Source organism: Lonchura striata, chromosome 4, assembly GCF_050655825.1.
Source record: "Lonchura striata isolate lonStrDom1 chromosome 4, ASM5065582v1, whole genome shotgun sequence".
Taxonomy (NCBI): domain Eukaryota; kingdom Metazoa; phylum Chordata; class Aves; order Passeriformes; family Estrildidae; genus Lonchura; species Lonchura striata.
This window is the reverse complement of record NC_140706.1, coordinates 1,130,000-1,153,800: the sequence shown is the minus strand read 5'-3', so window position 1 is coordinate 1,153,800 and position 23,801 is coordinate 1,130,000. Positions and strand designations below refer to the sequence as shown.

At 51.6% G+C, this 23,801-nt stretch overlaps 1 protein-coding gene across 13 annotated transcripts in view; it reads right to left on the bottom strand.

Moving 5' to 3' along the window:
* EXOC6B (exocyst complex component 6B) overlaps positions 1-23,801 on the bottom strand; it is a 284,486-nt gene that overhangs the window by 146,044 nt on the left and 114,641 nt on the right. For 7 of the 13 annotated variants that reach the window (XM_085577337.1, XM_085577336.1, XM_085577339.1 and 4 more), the window contains 2 exons: positions 18,871-19,047; positions 11,803-11,871 (listed from right to left, as the gene is read on the bottom strand). In XM_085577337.1, coding sequence (XP_085433463.1) covers positions 11,803-11,871; positions 18,871-19,047 — 246 coding nt within the window. Of the gene's footprint in view, positions 1-11,802; positions 11,872-18,870; positions 19,048-22,389; positions 22,570-23,801 lie in introns of all 13 variants that reach the window. The other 6 variants (XM_085577334.1, XM_085577335.1, XM_085577338.1 and 3 more) reach the window with 1 other exon arrangement.

The following is a 23,801-nucleotide window of genomic DNA, read 5'->3' as shown; positions in this document are numbered from 1 at the left end:
TCCAGGAGAATGGAGGAGAAGGGGAGTGGGGAGAACCAGGACATATTTACAGGAATTATGCCAATGATGTGCTGGCACAGCAGGATTTGGAGATCCTGGGAAAGCAGAGGGTGTCCCTAACCTTAGCCAGCACTTAATAATTTTAATTCTTAAAATATTTCTTTTCCACAATATTCCCAAACCTGAACGTGGATGTCCCTGTATGGATGAGGCACAGCTGGATAAACAAATAAATTAGCGGGGTGGTCAGTTCCAGAGGGTTGGGATCGAGGAGTTTAGGGAGTCACCCCAAATGGAGCTGGTGACAAGCTGGGCCAGTCCCGGGACACGTCCCGGTGGCAGCGACCTGCAGGAGCCACGGGGCAACTGCCAGGAGCTCCTCAGTGACTCCAGCCACAAGGGAAAAGTCCCAGGATCATGGAAGGATTGGAAAAGATTGGAAAAGGTCTTCAAGATCATTGGGTCTGACCATCCCCAGCACAGCCAAGGCCACCACTGCCCCACGTCCCCAAGTGCCACATCCACAGGGCCCTGAAATCCTGCAGGAATGGGGACTCCACCCCTGCCCTGGGAAGTTCCAAGGCCTTTCCATGAGGAATTTCCCCAATTGCCACCCTGAGGCTCCCCTGAGGCCGCTCCCTCTCCTCCTGTCCCTGTTCCTGGGAACAGATCCCAAATCCCCCCGGCTCTCCCCTCCTGGCAGGAGCTGTGCAGAGCCACAAGGTCCCCCTGAGCCTCCTTTGCTCCAGGCTGAGCCCCCTCAGCTCCTCAGGAACTCTCCATTCCCTTCCCAGCTCCTCAGGAACTCTCCATTCCCTTCCCAGCTCCTCAGGAACTCTCCATTCCCTTCCCAGCTCCTCAGGAACTCTCCATTCCCTTCCCAGCTCCTCAGGAACTCTCCATTCCCTTCCCAGCTCCTCAGGAACTCTCCATTCCCTTCCCAGCTCCCTCGGGAACTCTCCATTCCCTTCCCAGCTCCCTCGGGAACTCTCCATTCCCTTCCCAGCTCCTCAGGAACTCTCCATTCCCTTCCCAGCTCCTCAGGAACTCTCCATTCCCTTCCCAGCTCCTCAGGAACTCTCCAGCCCCTTCCCAGCTCCCTCAGGAACTCTCCAGCCCCTTCCCAGCTCCATTCCCTGCCCTGGCCAGGCTCCAGCCCCTCCAGGGCTCTCCAGAGCTGGCCCAGCACTGGGGGTGCCCCAGCACAGGGGACAAGGGCAGGGCAGGACAAGTTCTCAGAGAGGTTCTGGACTCTTGGAGGTTTTCAACACAAGATGGGATAAAGCCCTGAACAGCTCTGGGCCGATCTCAGAGCTGCTTCCATGGAATCATGGAATGGTTGGGGTGGGAAGGGACCTTAAAGCCCATCAGGGACACCTCCCACTGTCCCAGGTGGATCCAAGCTCCAATGTCCAACCTGGCCTTCGGCTCTCCAGGGATCCAGGGGCAGCCACAGAAAATCTGGGAATTCCAGCCCAGCCCCTCCCCACCCTCCCAGCCAGGAATTCTCTCCCACCATCCCAACTATCCCTCATTCCAAGAGGTCAGAGCAGAAACCCCCAATCCCTCCCCAGGGAGTGATCCATGAACCACCAAACAGATTCCATGAATTTCCCCCGGTCGGGCCACTGCGAGCAGGACAGGGTTGGGGGAATGAAACCATCCCTAAATCCAAACCCCAGGATATTCCCAGCCCTGGGAAAGCTCTGCTGCTCCCCCTCCCTCAGCTGACGAGGAGTCTGCATCCGGGCTCTTGCAGGAAAACCTCCCTGGCTCAGGGTGGGGTTTTTTTTCATTTTTTCCCCCTTTTCCACGAATGTTTTCCAAGGGGAATATTTCAAGCCCTGTGATCCTATCAGGCCGGCCTCGAACCAACACTGATTTCTCCCGCCGCCGCTTTGATCGCAGCCAAGCGCTTTTCTCCAGAGGAAAGAAACAACAAAAAAAATTAAAATAAAATAAAAAATAAAATAAAAAAAGGAGGTCAGGGGGTTAAAAGAGCGCTGTGAGAATCCCCAAAGTTCAGCGGGCTGCCAGCAGGGCCAGGCGCGGGCCAGGCTCCATTAGCACGTAGGACAGGGTGGTTATCACAGGTCACTGACACGGGCCCGCTCTAATGGCTTTTCCTGTGGCCTTATCAATGCCGTGCACAAAGTGGCTCCCCCAGCCTTCCCCTATGATCTCAGAGCTCTGTTTACAGCTATCTCCCCGCACCAGGCACCAGACACGGCTGAGAAATGCCAGGACAGGGCCACGGGACAGGCTGCAAAGTGCCTGAGATGAACAAGGAGTCACCAGAGAGGGATTTTGTTTTTTTTTTTTTTTTACCCACTGTGTGCCCCGCTCCTTTCCAAAAAAATAAAAATAAAGTTTTCGAGTTCCCAAGGAAAACTCGGACAAGCCCCAGCTGTGAAACAGAAGAACCACAGAGTTTCCATGGTGGGGTTTGTGTTGCGCTGGGGAATAAAAGGAACAAGTGGTGCTACAAAGAGAAGAAAGGTTTGGTTTCATCTGAAAGGCAGGGCTGGGTGGCTCTCCTCGCTGGAGCTGCGGTTCCTAAGGAGCCTCCCTCGTGCCTTGAAAGGAGAATTTCAATTGTTTTGCCCCCTCTGCAAGCACAAATATTTTTGGTGGGGATGCTGAGCCCCCGAGAGGGTGGGGAGGCAGTGGGAGCCCCAACCCCACGGATGAGCTGAGCCCCCCTTCCCAACCCCATCCCCAAAAAGCAGGAAAAGGAGGATTTGGGCAGGCAGAGCATCCCACCTGCGAGAGGAATGAAAATTATTTCAGTGCAGGGCTGGGAGGAGAACCAGGATCCACGGGATCCCCCGTTTCCAATGGAATCTGCTCCAGGTGGGAATTCCACAGGTTCACCTTGAGCCCAGGGACCCCTGAGCAGCTCCCGCAGCAAAACCTTGTGATTCCAGCCATAATCCCAAAAGAAAACCTTGTTTCTCCTCCCAAGGCTGTGCTGGGCACTAAGAAATACAAAACTCTCCCCCCAAAACTCCTTCCCTAAAATTCCCAAGGAGAGCTGTTCCAAAAGGATACAGACTGACAAGATATCCCTACGTGGATAGTCTGCAGTAAAACAGGGGGGTTATTATTAGCTGTACTCTTTTTTTTTTTTTTTTTGTACCTTTTTAATGCATTTTGTGCATCAAAGCAGCTCGAGGGTTGGGGGAGAGGCAGCACAGATAAAAATGTCAGCGGTGAGATAGGACAAATTTATAGTAAATCCCTGTCAGCTCCCATTTATCTAAATTATCCAGCTCTGGATTCTCCAGAAATCCTTCAGCAGCTCCAGTCTTTAAGGCTGTTTTTACCTCAGGATCCGCTCCCTTTTTCTCTCTGCCTTGCTGCCTCTGTTTTTGGACACTTGTTCTTTCCCCTAAAATGACCCCTTTGTAGCTGGGATCAAAGAGCTGGGAGTGTCAATCCCAGTGTCTTCAGGAACATGTGAAGAACCTCAAAGTAATTGGGAAGCAATTAGCACAGAGCTAAAAAAACCCACCCCGCCGAGGCAGAGCCTAAATGAGCACTAACAGGCACCAGCCCCGCTCAGGGAAGAGTTTAAGGGACTTAAATCACCCTCAGCTGCCTCCTGACAACTTTTTGGGAGCACCTTCAGCGCAGCCCACTCTGCCTTGAGTTTTTTTTTGCCTTTTTTGGTTGTTTTTTTATTTTTTTTTTCATTCCTTTCTGCTTTGGGTTCACCCTTTGCTCTCTGCCTCGCTCGCAGCTTAGGGGAAACATGAAACACAAAACTGCTTTTCATTTTTCTGTTGTGTAAAGCAAAGCCATCCCATGTCTTGGCCTGGAAATCCAAGCAGCCAGCAGCTGCTGAGATGCTCCTGCAGATAAACCAGCTGGCCCGGGCCTCGCCTCCCCTCCTTGATTTTGGAAATCCATCAAAGCAGCCCCGGCATTACACAGCCTTTGGTCAGAGGCAACATAAAAGATCGAGCCACCAGTGGTGAAATCACGTCCTGGGTTTGTTCTTTAGGTCACAAAATTGGGATTTTTCCACAGCTCCTCTGCTGGGAGGGGATGGAGCTGAGGGACCAGCCCAGGCTGCAGGTGGATGGGCTGAGAAAGGCCAGGGCTGCTGAGCCGGGCTTGGGCTGGGCTTGGGGCTCAGGGGCAGCTCAAACCTGGCCAGGCTTTGCCCAACTGACCCTAAAATCCTTGGAGCTGCTCCCAGTGCCCCTCCTAAACCTTTCACTGGTTTGGGATGGAGGCACCATGGAGATTTGGGATATTTTATCCCAGATCCCAGAGATCCAAACCCTCCTGACTCCCATCCCTCCCTCAGGCAGCCCCTTCCTCCCCAGGAAGGGAATTGGGATGAACAATCCCATCAAACATCCCAGGAGAGCCTGAAATGGCTGAACAGAACCTGGGCTGGGTTTAGGGCTCAGGGTCAGCTCAAACCAGGCCAACTGACCCCAAAATTCTCATGCCTTAGACTTTCTGCCAGTGCCCTCCTTAAATCATTCACAGACTCCCAGACTGGTTTGGGACAGAGGCATCCTGAAGATTTTGGGACATTTTCTTTGGTATCTGCAGAAATCCAAACCTTTCCCATGCTCATGTCTCCCTCAGGCAGCCCCTTCCTCCCCAGGAAGGGAATTGGGATGAACAATCCCATCAATCATCCCAGGAGAGCCTGAAATGGCTGAACAGAACCTGGGCTGGGTTTGGGGCTCAGGATCAGCTCAAACCAGGTCAGGCTTTGCCAAACTGACCCTAAAATCCCTGGAGCTGCTCCCAGTGCCCCTCCTAAACCTTTCACTGGTTTGGGATGGAGGCACCCTGAAGATTTTGGGACATTTTCTTTGGTATCTGCAGGAATCCAAGCCCTTCCTATGCTCATCTCTCCTTCAGACAGCCCCTTCCTCCCCAGGAAGGGAATTGGGATGAACAATCCCATCAAACATCCCAGGAGAGCCTGAAATGGCTGAACAGAACCTGGGCTGGGTTTGGGGCTCAGGATCAGCTCAAACCAGGTCAGGCCTTGGCCAACTGATCCTGAAATTCCCATCTTTGGATTTGCTGCTTCCTCAAACCTTTCACAGAAGCCCGACTGGTTTTGGATGGAGGCACCATGGAGATTTGGGATATTTTATCCCAGATCCCAGAGATCCAAACCCTCCTGACTCCCATCCCTCCCTCAGGCAGCCCCTTCCTCCCCAGGAAGGGAATTGGGATGAACAATCCCATCAAACATCCCAGGAGAGCCCGTCCTGCCCCGCCGCCGCCACGCCAAGGTCCAGCTCTCAATTAACCCCCGCCTGACCTTCCTTCACTTTCTTTCCCCCTGCTCTGCCCTTCCTGCCAAAGTTCAGCGTTTCCTGGAAAAGTCTCCGTGCCTGTTGGATGTTGTCCTTCGCCTTGGTTGCCGAGGGAAGGATTTGCAGGATTTACAGGTGCCTGGCCCCCTCTGGAAGCCCATGACCGCGGGCTGACCCCCCGGTACAATATGTGAACTCCTGCCCTGCTGATAAGGCTGCCAGATAGGAGCAGGAGTTTGCAAATAATCCTTTGGGAATTTATAAGCAGCGCAGCCATAAAACCGAGGTGACTGGAAGGTCGATTTCACTAAAAATAATAAATATCTCAATGTTTATTCAACGTGGGCCTTTTTAACTGCGGGCCAAGCTCTGAGATAACGCCATTGTAAATGACAAATATTGGGAGTTTTGGGGAACTATTACATTATGATCCTTCCGTGTGACACTGCCGGCCGGTTCCTCGCCCTGTGCAGGATCTCCGACCCTGCTCCACCCGAGCTGGCCCAGAAAGCCCGGCCAGGAGGGCCCGGGTCAGCAGAAGGGCAGCTGGTGCTCGGGGGCTCTGGCCCCTGCTCCCGGCTCCCTGGAGCGCCTTCCCGAGAGACGAGCCCCCATCCTGCTCCATGGGAGCTCCCGGCTGCTGGCGCTGCGCCGGGATGGGCAGGAGGAACGGGAGCAGGGCCAGGAATGGGGAGATGGGAATGGAGCAGGGACAGGAATGGGGGAGACGGGAATGGAGCAGGGACAGGAATGGGGGAGACTGGAATGGGGGAGACGGGAATGGGGGAGACGGGAATGGGGGAGACAGGAATGGGAGCAGGGGCAGGAATGGGGAGATGGGAATGGGGGAGACAGGAATGGGGGAGACAGGAATGGGGGAGACGGGAATGGGGGAGACAGGAATGGGGGAGACAGGAATGGGAATAGGGACAGGAATGGGAGCAGGGGCAGGAATGGGAGAGACAGGAATGGGGGAGATGGGAATGGGGGAGACAGGAATGGGAGAGACAGGAATGAGAGCAGGGACAGGAATGGGAGAGACAGGAATGGGAGCAGGGACAGGAATGGGAGCAGGAACAGGAATGGGGGAGACAGGAATGAGGGAGACAGGAATGGGGGAGATGGGATGGGAGAGACAGGAATGGGAGCAGTGGCAGGAATGGGGGAGACGGGAATGGGGGAGACAGGAATGGGAGGAGGGACAGGAATGGGAATAGGGACAGGAATGGGGGAGACGGGATTGGGAATAGGGACAGGAATGGGAGCAGGGACAGGAATGGGGGAGACAGGAATGGAGCAGGGACAGGAATGGAGCAGGGACAGGAATGGGAGCAGGAGCAGGAATGGGAGAGACAGGAATGGGAGCAGGGACAGGAACGGGAATAGGGACAGGAATGGGGGAGACAGGAATGGAGCAGGAACAGGAATGGGAGCAGGGGCAGGAATGGAGCAGGGACAGGAATGGGAACAGGAGCAGGAATGGAGCAGGGACAGGAATGGGAGCAGGGACAGGAACAGGAGAAGGATCAGGAATGGAGCAGGGACTGCTCCCAGCTCAGGGTGGGGCCAGAGCTGCTGGCACTGAACTCCTGCCCTACTTGAACCTCTCTACGGAATCCCTGAGGTTGGAAAAATCCTCTGGGACTGAATCCAACCATCCCCAGCCCTGTCCTGCATCCCCAAGTGATGCTCCGGTTTCAGCTTTTCTATTTTTCAGGTTCTGTGCTGCTTTAGTGTGTGGGTCTGGGTTTCATTTTAGGGGATGATGAAAAGTAGGGAGACAAAACAATTCCTGCTCCAGCTGGGCACCAAGGACAATGATCCAAATCTCAGCCCAGGAGCACAAACAGCGTGGGCTGGAGAGAGAAAAACAAGCAGGGTGGGACTGATGGGCTGGAGCTGGAATGGGACAATGAACTCCAAGGTGCCAATGGAGCAGAACTGGTCCCAGGGAGAGCCCCGGGAGTGCTCGTGCATTTTGGGACCATTTTGGGTCATTTGGGTGCAGCCCTGGCTGGGCTCTGGCGCAGCCCAAGGTGGATCCATGAGGAGATCCTGGAATAAATCCCTGCTTTGTTCTTTAGCTCTGTCCATTGAGGAGATCAGATCCTTTAATAAATCCCTGCTTTGTTCTTTAATTCTGTCCATTGGGGAGATCAGATCCTTTAATAAATCCCTGCTTTATTCTTTAATTCTGTCCATTGAGGAGATCAGATCCTTTAATAAATCCCTGCTTTATTCTTTAATTCTGTCCATTGAGGAGATCAGATCCTTTAATAAATCCCTGCTTTATTCTTTAATTCTGTCCATTGAGGAGATCAGATCCTTTAATAAATCCCTCCTTTATTCTTTAATTCTGTCCATTGGGGAGATCAGATCCTTTAATAAATCCCTGCTTTATTCTTTAATTCTGTCCATTGAGGAGATCAGATCCTTTAATAAATCCCTGCTTTATTCTTTAATTCTGTCCATTGAGGAGATCAGATCCTTTAATAAACCCCTGCTTTATTCTTTAATTCTGTCCATTGAGGAGATCAGATCCTTTAATAAATCCCTGCTTTGTTCTTTAATTCTGTCCATTGAGGAGATCAGATCCTTTAATAAATCCCTGCTTTATTCTTTAATTCTGTCCATTGAGGAGATCAGATCCTTTAATAAATCCCTGCTTTATTCTTTAATTCTGTCCATTGAGGAGATCAGATCCTTTAATAAATCCCTGCTTTATTCTTTAATTCTGTCCATTGAGGAGATCAGATCCTTTAATAAACCCCTGCTTTATTCTTTAATTCTGTCCATTGAGGAGATCAGATCCTTTAATAAATCCCTGCTTTATTCTTTAATTCTGTCCATTGAGGAGATCAGATCCTTTAATAAATCCCTGCTTTATCCTGTGACTCTGCCCAGCCCCTGCTCTAGGGCAGCCTGCACAAGGCATCACAAGGGCCACGTCCCTGCAGGGATGGGAACTGCTGGAAAACCCTTTCCACCAAGGAATTTTCCCAACACCCGACCTAAACCTCCCTGGCCATTCCCTCTCATCCCATCCCATGTTCCCCCCGTCCCTTGTAGGGACACCACCTCCAGAAGGAGAAAATCCCACCCAGATCCAGCCCATGGGTCTGCTGCATCCCCCGACACATTTCTGAGGATCAATCCCTCTTTCTGATTAAAAAGTGAAGCAGCAAGGCAAAAAAAATCCCCAATGCAGAAACAAGCCCATTTCTGTAATGTGAAGCAAAGCAATTCCATGTCTTGGCCTTGAAATCCTTGGAGTGCAACCATTTGGAATGTTGAAAACTGCCCCATCCACCAGCAGGAGCTGCTGACCCTCCTCAGAACACCTTTGTGGACAGTCACACCAGCAAATCCACAAGAAATCCAAATTAAGTCCATAACAAATCCATATTAAATCCAAATTAAATCCACAATAAACCCATATTAAACCCTTATCAAATCCATATCAAGCCTTGTGTCAAACCAAGGCCTGGCAGCCCCTCCCATGGGATTCCCAACCTCACCATCCATGGTTCTTCCCGAAGTTTCCCCAAATAAAGTGGCACTTTCAGCCCTGCCCCCCCCAGCCTTTCAGCTCCCTCTTAATTCCCAATTAACAAACTCCTGCTCCAGCTCCCAGCTCCGCCTGGAGCTGGGATATTCCTCCAAGACAAACACAGCCACACATCTTGGGGAGGGGAGCTTCTCATCCCGAGAAAATCTCACGGCAACGTGGCCAAATGACCGAATTATGACCAGATGAGGGGCACAAGAAGATGTTTTCTAGGAACGGGCTTTCCGACAGTTCTTTTCCTTCGGCAAACCCCTGTGGACACGCCGGGAACTGGGAAACAATTCCCTCTCCAGGCTGGCAAGGGAGCAAAGCTGGCAACACAGAGCTCCTTTCATCTCCTGGATTTGGGCTGCCCCACCACAGGGGAGGAGCCCCACGACAGCTCCTGGGCTCCAGCAGCCCTGGAAAAGGGATGCAGGATCCTTGGAATGGCAGAATCAAAGTCCAGATGCTGCTGGAAGCTGGAACCCAGAGCTGGAGCATGAGTTCCAAAGGTCCCTGAAAAGGGATGAGGCTCCACAGGTTCCTTGGATCAAAAAATTCAAGGCTCAGATGCATCCCCGAAATTAAAATTTAGAGGGTGAGCTCCCAAGGCCAAGAAAAAGGGAAGAGACTCCATAAATTCCTTGGAATGGCAGATTCAGGGCTTGGATGCTCCTGGAAACATCCTCGAAATTCAAAATTGGAGGGTGAGGTCCAAAGGTCCCTAGAAAGGGATGAAGCTCCACAGGTTCTTTGGATCAAAAAATTCAAGGCTCAGATGCATCCCCAAAATTAAAATTTGGAGGGTGAGCTCCCAAGGCCCTGGAAAAGGGATGCAGGATCCTTGGAATGGCAGAATCAAAGTCCAGATGCTGCTGGAAGCTGGAACCCAGAGCTGGAGCATGAGTTCCAAAGGTCCCTGAAAAGGGACGAGGCTCCACAAACTCTTTGGATTGAGAAATGCAAGGCTTGGATGAATCCCCGAAATTAAAATTTGGAGGGTGAGCTCCCAAGACCCTGGAAAAGGGATGAGACTCCATAAATTCCTTGGAATGGCAGATTCAGGGCTTGGATGCTCCTGGAAAGATCCTCAAAATTCAGGATTGGAGGGTGAGGTCCAAAGGTCCCTAGAAAGGGATGAAGCTCCACAGGTTCTTTGGATCAAAAAATTCAAGGCTCAGATGCATCCCCAAAATTAAAATTTGGAGGGTGAGCTCCCAAGGCCCAGAAAAAGGGAAGAGACTCCATAAATTCCTTGGAATGGCAGATTCAGGGCTTGGATGCTCCTGGAAACATCCTCAAAATTCAGAGTTGGAGGGTGAACTCCAAACGTCCCTAGAAAGGGATGAGACTTCCACAGGTTCCTTGGATCAGGAGACTCAAGGCTCGGGTGCTGCTGGAAGCATCCCAAAAATTCCCAGTTCAAAGCTGGAGGATGAGCTCCAAAGGTTGCTCATAAATCAATATTTTAAGCCATCAGTGCACTCAGAATTCCCAGGAGCCAGCCTGTGGGATCAGGAGCTCCCTGGGACGGCTCCAAGGAACCGTTCCCAGTGAAAAAAGAAACTCCTGGCACAATCTGCGGGAATTTTCCCCTCTGGAATCTCAGAGTGATCCGGGCAAGGGTGGGTTTGGGGATGGCAGCAAATCATCCATTTCTGAGGAATTCCTGCCCAAAACTCCTCCATTCCCATGGAACAGCAAAATTAACTGTGGCCAAAGAAAAATCCTTGGAGCGAACAGCATCAGAATCCAACCAATTCCTGCCCCAAACTCTCCCATTTCCAAGGAATAATGGAATTACTGGATCCAAAGAGGAATTCTTGGAGAAAACAGGGTCAGAATCCAACCAATTCCACCCCAAAATTCTCCCATTTCCATGGAAAAATAAAGTTAAGGAATCCAAAGAATTCTTGGAGCAAACAGCATCAGAATCCAACCAATTCCTGCCCAAAACTCCTCCATTCCCATGGAATAGCAAAATTAACTGTGGCCAAAGAAAAATTCTCAGAGAAAACAGGGTCAGAATCCAACCAATTCCTGCCCAAAACTTTCCCATTTCCATAGAATAATGAAGTTAATAAATCCACAGAATTCTTGGAGAAAATGGATCAGAGAATCCAACCAATTCCTGCCCAAAACTCTCCCACTCCCATGGAATAATGAAATTCCTGCATCCAAAGTGGAATTCTTGGAGAAAACAAGGTTGGAACCCAACCAATTCCTGCCCAAATTTCTCCTATTTCAATGGAATAATGAAGTTAATAAATCCAAAGAATTTTGGAGCAAACATCATCAGAATCCAACCAATTCCTGCCCAGAACTTTCCCATTTCCAAGGAATAATGGAATTACTGGATCCAAAGAGGAATTCTTGGAGAAAACAAGGTCAGAATCCAACCAATTCCACCCCAAAATTCTCCCATTTCCATGGAAAAATAAAGTTAAGGAATCCAAAGAATTCTTGGAGCAAACAGCATCAGAATCCAACCAATTCCTGCCCAGAACTTTCCCATTTCCAAGGAATAATGGAATTACTGGATCCAAAGAGGAATTCTTGGAGCAAACAGGGTCAGAATCCAACCAATTCCACCCCCAAACTTTCCCATTTCCATAGAATAATGAAGTTAACAAATCCACAGAATTCTTGGAGAAAATGGAATCGGAGAATCCAACCAATTCCTGCCCCAAACTCCTCCATTCCCATGGAATAACGAAATTCCCACACCCAAAGAGGAATTCTTGGAGGCAAATCCCACAAGTGAGAAATGGAAACAGATAAAAAATTCCGGATTTGGGACAGCAGGAGAAAATTCCCTTTGCGTTTCCGCGCCCCGCACGAAGGAATTCCACGGATTTTCCCCAAATCCGTCCACCCCTGGCTGTTTTCCATCCCGGGATGAAGGAGCAGAGCAGATCCATGGAATTCCCAAGGCAGGAAAATCCCGGATGCACTCACCAGCACCGAGTAGATGTGGAGGCACCGATAGACCGGGGAGAAATCCACCAAATCCTGGGCTCCGGGCACCTGAAACAGGGAGAAAATCCATCAGAAACGTGGGAAACTCCCCAAAAATCCAGGGACGAGGAAGCAAAACTGCAAAAAAATTTAATTGTGGGGAAATGGGGCACTAAAATATCACAGAGACAAAAGAAATCCTATAAAAATCACATTTAAATGAGCTTGTCGCTCAAAAAAATCATGTTTAGGTGAACTAAAATATTCAAAAAAATCAAATTTAATTACGTTTGTCACTCCAAAAAATCACATTTAGGTGAACGAAAATATTTAAAAAATCAAATTTAAGTAAGTTGGTTGTTCCAAAAAATCACACTTAGGTGAACAAAAATATGAAAAAAATAAAATTTAAGTAAGTTTGTTGCTCCAAAAAATCAAATTTAGGTGAACTAAAATATGAAAAAAATCAAGTTTAAATAATATCACTAAAAAATCCCCTCTGGGTAAGTGAAATTCTAAAAATGCATTTAAAAGTAGAAGTGCAAAATATTTAAATATGGGTAAGTGGGGCACTAAAATATCACAGAGAGATGAGTGAAATCCAATAAAAATTACATTTAAATGAGTTTGTCGCTCTAAAAAATCACATTTAGGTGAATGAAAATATGAAAAAAATCAAATTTAAGTAAGTTTGTTGTTCCAAAAAATCACATTTAGGTGAACTAAAATATTCAAAAAATCAAGTTTAAATAATGTCACTAAAAAATTCCCCTCTAGGTGAGTGCAACTCAAAAAATTCATTTATAAGTAGAAGTGCAAAATACTTAAATATGGGGAAGTGGAGCACTAAAATATCACAGAGAGACAAGAGAAATCCTATAAAAATCACATTTAAATGAGTTTGTCGTTCTAAAAAAAAATCACATTTAAGTGAACAAAAATACTAAAAAAATCAAATTTAAGTAAGTGTCACTAAAAAATCCCATCTAGTGAGTGGAACTCCAAAATTTCATTTATAAGTAAGCAGAGCTGCAAAAAATCTAAATACGGGTAAGTGGAATTCTAAAATGGGCTGGGAGAGCTGGGAATGTTCCCCGGGAGAAGGGAAAATTCCAGGGAATGCTCAGAGTGCCTGGAGGGGCTCCAGGAGAGCTGGAGAGGGACTGGGGACAAGGGACAGAGGGACAGGAGCCAGGGAATGGCTCCCACTGGGAAAGGGGAGCTTGGGCTGGGATCTTGGCAAGGAATTCCTGGCTGGAATGGAATTCCCAGAGAATCCCTGGATCCATGGGAATGTCCAAGGCCAGGTTGGACATTGGGGTTGGATCCACCTGGGATGGTGCGAGGTGTCCCTGAACAGGGATGGGGTGGAATTGTTGGGATGGGATTTAAGGTTCCTCCAACCCAAACCATTCCAGGACTCTGGAGCTCCTCTGCTCTGGGAGAGCTGGGAATGTTCCCCTGGAGAAGGGAAAATTCCAGGGAATGCTCAGAGTCCCTGGAGGGGCTCCAGGCGAGCTGGAGAGGGACTGGGGACAAGGGACAGAGGGACAGGAGCCAGGGAATGGCTCCCACTGGGAAAGGGGAGCTTGGGCTGGGATCTTGGCAAGGAATTCCTGGCTGGGAGGGTGGGGAGGGGCTGGGCTGGAATTCCCAGATTTTTGGAGGTGTCCCTGCTGTGGAATTGATGATTTTTAAGATCCCTTCCATCCCAAGCCATTCCGTGATTCCCTGGAATTCTCCCTCTGCCCGGATTAACACATCCCACAGCGGCCCTGTCTCACATTCACAAATTCAGGTGTTCATCTCCCATTTCGGTACTCAGAGAAACCTAAAAATTCACTGAATTTAGCACCGAACTCAGCCTGCATTGCCTGAGCCAGAGCTGCCCTGCCCCACAACCCCCAAATCCCTGATTTTTGGGATGTGCCGATGCCCCGGGAGCTCGGGCTGCCCCAGGCCAGGACGGATGGCTCCCCTGGCACCCCCTCGGCCCAACCCCGGCCTTTTTGCCTCTTGGTTTCCAGAACAAGGCGTTCATCCGTCTCGTCCCAAAACTTCCCACCCCACGCAACGCCCGCCTCCCAAGCTCATTCCCAAATCCTGCGGCACGTTCCCGGGGCTGGGAGCGGGCTGGGGCTCGGGAATCGCCCAGAGCCCTCCTGCAAGTGGGGCTCAACAACAGCACATGTAACCCCTGGAAGGGGAATTTTCCAGGGAAACCTGCAGCCTTGGCTGCCACCAGCACAGGGAGGGCGCAGAGTTCAGGGAAGCTCTGCTCTGGGCTGGGGTCATTTGGGATACGAGGGTTCATTTGGGATAGGAGGGTTAATTTGGGATAGGAGGGTTAATTCGGGATGTGAGGGTTAATTTGGGATAGGAGTGTTAATTTGGGATAGGAGGGTTAATTTGGGATACGAGGGTTAATTCGGGATGTGAGGGTTAATTTGGGATAGGAGGGTTAATTCGGGATGTGAGAGTTAATTTGGGATAGGAGGGTTAATTTGGGCTAGGAGGGTTAATTCGGGATGTGAGGGTTAATTTGGGATGTGAGAGTTAATTTGGGATAGGAGGGTTAATTTGGGATAGGAGGGTTAATTCGGGATGTGAGGGTTAATTCGGGATGTGAGACTTAATTTGGGATGTGAGGGTTAATTTGGGATACTAGGGTTAATTTGGGATGCAAGAGTTAATTTGGGATGTGAGACTTAATTTGGGATGCGAGGGTTAATTTAGGATAGGGGGGTTAATTTGGGATACGAGGGTTAATTTGGGATGTCAGGGTGAATTTTGGATTTGAGGGTTAAATAGAGATATGAGGGTTAATTTGGGATTTGAGGGTTAATTTGGGATAGGAGGTTTAATTTGGGATGCGAGGATTAACTTAGGATAGGAGGGTTAATTTAGGATTTGAGGGTTAATTTGGGATACTAGGGCTAATTTGGGATATGAGGGTTAATTTGGGATTTGAGGGTTAATTTGGGATACGAGGGTTAATTTGGGATTTGAGTGTTAATTTTGGATTTGAGGGTTAATTTGGGATTTGAGGGTTAATTTGGGATGTGAGACTTAATTTGGGATGCGAGGTTTAATTTAGGATAGGAGGGTTAATTTGGGATAGGAGGGTTAATTTGGGGTACTAGGGCTAATTTGGGATGTGATCATTAATTTGGGATGTGAGGGTTTGGATCTCGGATCCTGGGTGGGATTTGGTGGAAAAGCAGGACACGAGCACAGGTTCTGTCCCTCAGTGAGGGTGAGAACCAGACTGGAGCACCGGGAATTCCGGAGGAGCCAAATCCGGGGATTTGGGAGCCATCCCGGAGTGCCACTGATGGGAATCCATGGGTGGGCTGGGACAGAGGGACAGAGGGACAGAGGGACAGAGGGACAGAGGGACAGAGGGACACGGGACACAGAACTCCAGGGCAGGGCAGGGAGCAGGGGGGGACTGCAGGTGCCACCAACAGGAATTGTCCCCAAAACCCCACGGCTGCCACAGCGACGGCTCCGCTCCAGCCCAGCTTCGGAGTCACCAGGAAAAGGATCTGGAGCTGCTGGAGAGAACCCCGGGGACATCCGGGAGCTGGAGCCAGGCTGGGAGAGCTGGGAATGTTCCCCTGGAGAAGGGAAAACTCCAGGCAGAGCTCAGAGTCTCCCTGAGCCTCCTTTGCTCCAGGCTGAGCCCCTTCCCAGCTCCTCAGGAACTCTCCATTCCCTTCCCAGCTCCTCAGGAACTCTCCAGCCCCTTCCCAGCTCCTCAGGAACTCTCCATTCCCTTCCCAGCTCCTCAGGAACTCTCCATTCCCTTCCCAGCTCCTCAGGAACTCTCCAGCCCCTTCCCAGCTCCCTCAGGAACTCTCCATTCCCTTCCCAGCTCCTCAGGAACTCTCCAGCCCCTTCCCAGCTCCTCAGGAACTCTCCATTCCCTTCCCAGCTCCTCAGGAACTCTCCAGCCCCTTCCCAGCTCCTCAGGAACTCTCCAGCCCCTTCCCAGCTCCCTCAGGAACTCTCCATTCCCTTCCCAGCTCCTCAGGAACTCTCCATTCCCTTCCCAGCTCCTCAGGAACTCTCCATTCCCTTCCCAGCTCCTCAGGAACTCTCCATTCCCTTCCCAGCTCCTCAGGAACTCTCCATTCCCTTCCCAGCTCCGTTCCCTGTCCTGGCCATGCTCCAGCCCCTCCAGGTTTCTCTTCCCATGTGGAGCCCAAAATTGGAATGGCTCCATTTCCACCTGAGAGATTTTTTTGGACAATAAATAAATTATTTTCTTTCCAAAAAGGACAAATCTCCAGGAGGATTCCCTCTGGTGACCCGGGACAGGACATGGGGATGCTGGAGCTGTTCCAGAGCAGCTCAGGCTGGATTTAGGGAAAGGTTCTTCCCCAGAGATGTTGGCACTGCCCAGGGAATGGGCACGGCCCGAGGCTGACAGAGCCCAGGAGCCTTTGGACAGCGCTCCAGGGATGCCCAGGGTGGGATTTTGGGCAGGGACAGGGCTTGGATGGATGATCCCTGTGGATCCCTTTCCATTCAGGAGATTCCCTGATTCTACATGGGGAACTCAGAGCTGATCAGGAACAAACTGCTCGCTTTTCCCTCCTCCATGGGGGCTCCTCCATGGGATCTCCTCCAAGGAATCTCTTCCATGGGATCTCCTCCATGGGATCTCCTCTATGGAATCTCCTCCATGGGATCTCCTCCATGGGATCTCCCCCATGGAATCTCCTCCATGGGATCTCCTCTATGGAATCTCCTCCATAGGATCTCCTCCATGGGATCTCCCCCATGGGATATCCCCCTTGGGATCTCTCCCATGAAATCTCCTCCATGGAATTTCCCCCATGGAATCGCCTCCATGGGATCTCCTCCATGGGATCTCCCCCATGGGATTTCCTCCATGGGATCTCTCCCATGGGATATCCCCCATGGGATCTCCATGGGATCGCTCCCATGGGATCTCCCCCATGGGATCTCCTCTATGGGATCTCCCTCATTGGATCTCCCTCATTGGATCTCCTCCATGGAATTTCCCCCATGGAATCTCCCTCATGGGCTCTCCCCCATGGGATCTCTCCCATGGGATCTCCCCCATGGGATTTCCTCCATAGGATCTCCTCCATGGGATCTCCCCCTTGGGATCTCTCCCATGAAATCTCCTCCATGGGATCTCCCCCATGGGATCTCCTCCAAGGGATCTCTCCCATGGAATCTCTCCCATGGGATCCCCTCCATGGGATCCCCTCCATGGGATTTCCTCCATAGGATCTCCTCCATGGGATCTCATCCATGGGATCTCCCCCTTGGGATCTCTCCCATGAAATCTCCTCCATGGGATCTCTCCCATGGGATCAGCCCCATGGGATCTCCTCCAGGACACCTGGCCAGGTGCTCCCGGGGGTCCCGTGGCTGCTGCCCCTCGCTCACTCTGCTTCATCACCACAGACAGTGGCCACTGCCCCTCCTGGGACCGGGGCGGGGGTGGGACAGCCCCTCCTGCCCCTCCCCAGCGCAGGGTCACCTCCTGTGAGGTCACCAAAGTGCCACCACACCCAGGGACGGGATTCACCTGCCCGAGATTGGCCAGAACCATGGAATCCTGGAAAGGTTTGGGTGGGAAAGGACCCTTAATGCCATCCCCACCTGTCCCAGATGGATCCAGCCTGGCCTGGGACACTGCCAGGGATCCAGGGGCAGTCCCAGCAAATCTGGGAATTCCAGCCCAGCCCCTCCCCACCCTCCCAGCCAGGAATTCCTTGCCAAGATCCCAGCCCAAGCTCCCCTTTCCCAGTGGGAGTCATTCCCTGGCTCCTGTCCCTCTGTCCCTTGTCCCCAGTCCCTCTCCAGCTCTCCTGGAGCCCCTCCAGGCACTCTGAGCATTCCCTGGAATTTTCCCTTCTCCAGGGGAACATTCCCAGCTCTCCCAGCCTGGCTCCAGCCCTGGAGCCTCATTCCATGCTGCTGTAGGAACACGGAGCCCACCTAGAGGGTCCCAGATCAGGGCCGGGAGGGCTCAGGGCTGACCCCACCATCCCATTGCCGTGGCCTCCCTCTGCTTTGGATGCACAGCAGCTGTGGAAGGGAGGGAATGGATTTTCAGGGGAGAACAGAAATCCCAGAACCGCTTGAACAGCCCCGAATCCGAATTTCCAGCCTGTCCTTGGTCCCCTCCCTGGCTGCTCCGGGGCTGTCGCGGTCGGGTGACAAACACCCCAGGCACTGGCTGTAGCTGAAAGGATCATTTTCCTGACAAAACAGGATGACAAATGGGACAAAGCATCCAGAGGGGCAGACAGGACTTCCCAAAAGCTCCAGGACACGGCTGCATCCCAAGGAATGATGGACACATCCAAAGGCTCGATCCCCAAATCCTGCACTGCAGGTCTGGACCTCTGAGCTGCCTTTCCTGAGACACGGGGCTCTGTTCCATGGGAAACATCCCAAATCCCAGGTGAAGCAGCACTGGGAGGAAGGAAAAACTAACTGCATCCCCAGGTTATGGTTTGTGGTTCCCAAAATCCTCTGCCAGGTCCTGGGAAGGGAAGGGAAGGGAAGGGAAGGGAAGGGAAGGGAAGGGAAGGGAAGGGAAGGGAAGGGAAGGGAAGGGAAGGGAAGGGAAGGGAAGGGAAGGGAAGGGAAGGGAAGGGAAGGGAAGGGAAGGGAAGGGAAGGGAAGGGAAGGGAAGGGAAGGGAAGGGAAGGGAAGGGAAGGGAAGGGAGCACACCAAGGAATTCAAATTTCCAACTCCCATCCCAACACAACACTTTATCCAAAGAGAAACTAGGACAGAGGAGAAGGCCAAAAATCGGATTGTGGAGCAATGTGTCCATGAGGGATGGATGTTCTCCAGCAGCACCAGACTGGGGTGGGCAGTTCCCAATCCTTGGCCTCAGTGCTGAGCCCAGCAATGGGAATAGGGATAAAAACACAAAATAACCAAATTTGGAGACACATCCCACATTCTCCAGCCTCTTCTGCACCTTCAGGACTCTCCCATGAGCAAGGAGCAAACCCCTTGAGACACCACAGCCACCCCACACTGCCCAGTGTCCCTGCTCTGGTGTTTACCTCTTCCTCCTCATCCTCATCCTCCACATCCAGGATCCCCGAATCCTGCTCCGACATGGGGCTGGTGTTCTTCACCTCCAGCTCGGAGCTGGCGCTGAATTCCTTCTTGGATTTCTTCCCCCCACTAATCCTGGGCTGCTGGGACACGATGTTGTCCAGGTTCCTCTGCTGCTGTGCCTAGGAGAAAACACAGATTCCACCCGGGATTTAATTTGGTTTTCAGGCACGAGGCGCAGCCAGCCCCGCAAGGGGACAAAGGAGGCCGAAGGCGCCGCGCGCTCGGCGGAATTCCGACACGTCGCCTTTTCCCCAACCCAGATATTCCCAGATCCATTTGCAGAGCAGGCCAGGGATTATGCAACAATCCAAACACGCTCCTGACTCCTTCCAAACCCCAACGCCGTGGCCCCGTGCTGCCACATTGATCCGTTTACGGCCCAGCTGCGGCGGCGCTCGCCCGCGGGCCATGTGGTGACTGTCACCGGCCGCGCGCGGGGACCTCCTGAACGCTGGATCTGTTCCTCTTTTCCAGCCCTGGAAAGGCACAAAACATTCCACATCTGGACCCCAGAGGTTCCTGAAAGCATTTTTGTGGGAGCCCAGGAGGGTTTAATTGCACATTGTTGATGTGCGGAACGAGCTGTAAAAGGTGCTCAAGGGAAACGTGCTGGAAGCGGCGGGATGGAGGGGTGGGAACACGCCGAGTTATTCCAGGGATTTTGGGGTTGTCTGGCAGCTGAGGTCACGCTGTGCCCTCCTGCAAAGATTCCATTGTTTTTACTTCGATATGGAGCACAATAATTGACAGGAAAAGCGGTTCAGCCCCACTTGTTCAGGAGTTGAGCGAGTTCAAACCGAAGGGCGAGGAATGGAATAGCACGAACACACAAGGGGTCTCCAGGGCCAAATCCCAGCCAAAACCAGGGAAAAAAAGGCCAATCCCATGGATGTGGCGGTGCTGGACACGTGGGTTTGCGTGCTGGTGTAACTGGGAAATAAACACTCGGAAAACCTTGAATTCATACAGATTTAGACACTGATTTAGAGGATTCCTCCCTGTATTATGCGGTGGATTTTTTACGTATCAGGAGAAAGCTGTGTGGGAATCATGGAACCACAGACAGGATCTTCAGGATCCTCTCATTCCATGGGCAAGGACACTTTCCACAAGGCCAGGTAGCTCCTGGACACTCTGGAATTCCAGGATTCTCTGAGGTAGCAAAAGGCATTCCCTATGGGAATGTGGCAGCCTGGATTTAGAAGGAAGCAGGAAAACCATTAAACCTATTGGAGATCCAGCTGCCAGCGACACCAAGGGAGAATTAAAACATTGTTAATTACTATTAAAATACGCCAATTATTAATTACTTTTGCTACCTGAACTGCAGAGAGCACAAAGTGTGCTTAATCTGTGTGCAAACCTCCCAGATTATTCCCTTTTCAAAACTTGGAAGTTTTAACATCCTCCCAAAAAATAATTCAGGAGCAGCTTTGATTTTTTTGCCAGCCTGAAATTCTCTCTGGAATCTCCCCTTGGGAAACAGAACCCCACCGAGCACTGGAGTAACTCCCACATCTGAGGACTACTGAAATCCAAGCATGGCATGAAGACCCCATTCCTTGGAAAACCCAGGCATGGACATCCCATTCCTTGGAAAATCCACCTCAAAGTGCTCCTCACCTCAGAGCACGCACAATCAGCTCTGAATTAACTAACGAGCTGGGTAATCTATAAAATTCCGTGTACAAAGCTGCCCCTGGAGGCGGCTGCAGCGGGAACAGGAGCGAATCCTTGGATCGGGAGGAGAATCCTTGTGGGATGTGCTATCCCACAGCACAACCTTGACCTCTAGTGGTTGGAAAGCAGGAGTAGCCCTGGAGTTTATTTACTCCGAGCGCTCCTCCCAGCTGAGCCAGGGGACTCCCAACCCCATCCCTTTACAGAAATCTCTTCGGGGATTAATCCCAACAATGGGAATTTTTGCAACAAAGCCCCAGAGGGAAAGGTCTGGGCGGACACTGCCCAGGACCAAGTTCTGCTCCCGACGTCAGGATGCGAGGCCGTTGGGGAGAGGGGCGTTTTTGGCACCGGGATTTTCGGACTTCAGAGGCAGCACTCCATGGAAAGGCCTTGCAACATCCCATAAAGGGAATTAGGACTTCAAAAAGGGGCGGGAGCGCTCGGTCCTTCAGAAGAGAACACAACAAAGGGTCGGGGCTCGGGCCCACCCGGCGCTGCCCTGAGTTTCCCAACCGGGCCCTAACGAAGTTATAACCCCAAATCCACTGGAAATTCCCCCAAAAGCAAGCCCAGTGCACTCATTAAACCCTCCACTTTATGTAATCCTTCTCCTTCCGCAGAGGGGAGAATCAAAGAGTGGGAAAAGGCGAAGTTTTGGATGAAGCCCTGAGCTGGACACGGATCGTTAAGCAGGGCGGAGCGGGCCCGGAGCGCACAGGCGGTCATGGGAGAGGGAAATCTGGGATAACGAGCTGGAGGATGCTGCTGCCAGCCCTGGACTCCTCTGCCCCAGCCCTCGGCATGAAACACGTGGGATTTCAGCCTGGACACGGAACCGGAGTCACCAAGGATCCACAGAAGTGCCCTGAGAGATCACCAACCTCGGTCCCACCTCTGTTTTCCAACAGGGATTGATCTTCCCTGTGTGGGAGCACAGCAGGACGAGGCCAGGTGTCAATATTGATGAGATCCAAACCAAAAGTTGGTAAGACCTCCTAAATTCCAGTTATTTAGAAATCAAGGAAATCTGTCCCTCTGGCATCGCTCCAGGACAAGGAGCCCCACATGGAATTTACCCCCTCGAGCTTTGATTGTGCACTTTTAATGCAAATAAACCGATTTGTCAAGAGAAGAGTTTTGACCTGGATTGCAAACCAAGCACCAGCTGAGAAAAATCACAGAATCCAGGAACAGTTTGGGTTAGAAGTGACCATGAAGCCCATCCCATTCCACCCCCGGAGACACCTCCCACTCTCCCAGGGTGCTCCAAGCCCCAGTGTCCAACCAGGCCTTGGACACTTCCAGGGATCCAGGAGCAGCCACAGCAAACCTGGGCAACCTGTGCCAGGGCCTGCCCACTCTCTGGATGGAAAAAAAGGAAAACTTTTTATGTCTCAACTCCCAAAGATCCTAAAATCAGCCCAAGGATGCTCCCAAAGGCACAAAAGGTTTCTAGCCCACCAGGAGCAACTCAGACCTTGAGGAATCTTCACCTTTCAGGATTTTTATGGGGAGAGTTTTAAATTGGACAGGATTTTCCAGGGATTTCTGCCTGAACAGCCTCACATTCAGTCAGTGGAGGTTTGTTCTCATCCCCTTCTGGGAACACCGGAGCAAATCCCGACCTGTGATGGGCACAACATTCCCACTGCAGCAGGAACAGGAGTGGCCAAATCTGGGAACACCGGAGCCAAATCCAACCTGTGATGGGCACAACATTCCCACTGCAGCAGGAACAGGAGTGGCCAAATCTGGGAACACCGGAGCCAAATCCCGACCTGTGATGGGCACAACATTCCCACTGCAGCAGGAACAGGAGTGGTCCGAGGCTGGAATGAAGGAGAGATCCTGGAGCCAGGCCCTGCACACGCCAGGAGGAACGGGAATGGCTTTTCCATCTCCATGAGGGCATTCCCAACCCTCCGCTCCCGGCAGGAAACGATCTGGACTGAGGTGACCTAGAAGTGAGAAATATCAAATTTTCTTTGGCTTTGTGAAGTCGGTGAGGTTTGGGTTTCACCGTGAGGGAAAGGCAGGGCTGGGGGAGGCCCAGAGGAAGCAGCTCCGGAGAAATTCGGGATTCTCCTACGGAACGCCCCGCTCCCACCCCCAGCTGATTCCCAGCAGCAGGACAACCCTTCCATGGATTTGCTGCGGCACAGGAAGGATCAAACCCGACCTGCAGAGGAGCACTGGGGGGTTTGGGGGTTCTGTTCCCCACAAAGGGAACGGGTCCCACATCATTTCCGAGGGTGCCCTCGGAAACCCGACGGAAGCGGGGCTGAGGGAGGCCCAAAGCCCTCAGGAGATGACAAATCCAATCCAAAATCCCCTTTCCATGAAAGTGAGGCCACTTTGGGGTTATCCTGTGGAATTGCCTCTGTTATCCAGGACCACCAATCCCGGCTCACTCTGCTCCATAGGAACATAAAAAGGCAGGAGAGCCAAGGCCTGGTCACAGCTGATGTGGCTTGTAGGAATCAAACACAAAGTGTTGGGATTGTGGAGGTGAAGTTTCCTCCAAGCACAACCACTTCCCTCATCCACAGCAGCCCGGGAGAGCAGGAGCACCCCCATCACTCCATCAGGGCAGAATTCCCAGCTCCTGACGGGAATTCTCTTTCCAGACTGGCTGGGAGGACACAAAGGCACCTTTCCACCTCCAGGGCCAGGCCCACGTCAGTGGCCCACGTTTGTGGACTGAGGTTGTCAGCAGGCAGTCCAGAAGACTTTTGGGAGGCCTGGGGCAGTGGGAGGTGTCCCTTCCCATGGCAGAGGGTGGGATGGGATGGGATTTAAGGGCCCCAAACCATCCTGGGATAATTTGATGATGTAACTCCTGTCTCCTGCACATCCTTTCAATCAAGGGCTCGACCCTGCAGGTCGAGGCTTTGGGGGTTTCTCTTCAAACCCCAAAATTCCCAGAGAGGTGTGGACTCCTCATCCCTGGCAGTGTCCAAGGCCAGGCTGGACAAGGCTTGGAGCAACCTGGGATAGTGGAAGGTGTCCCTGCCATGGCAGGGTGGGATGGGTTGATTTTTAAGATCCCTTCCAACCCAAACCATCCTGAGATTCAAAGCCCTCAACAGGAAGGACATCCCTCAACATTCCAGGATCCATCCCAAAAAACTCCCACAAGCTTGCGAACAACAACCCCACCTTCCCCACCCCTCACAACCAAACGGGCCCA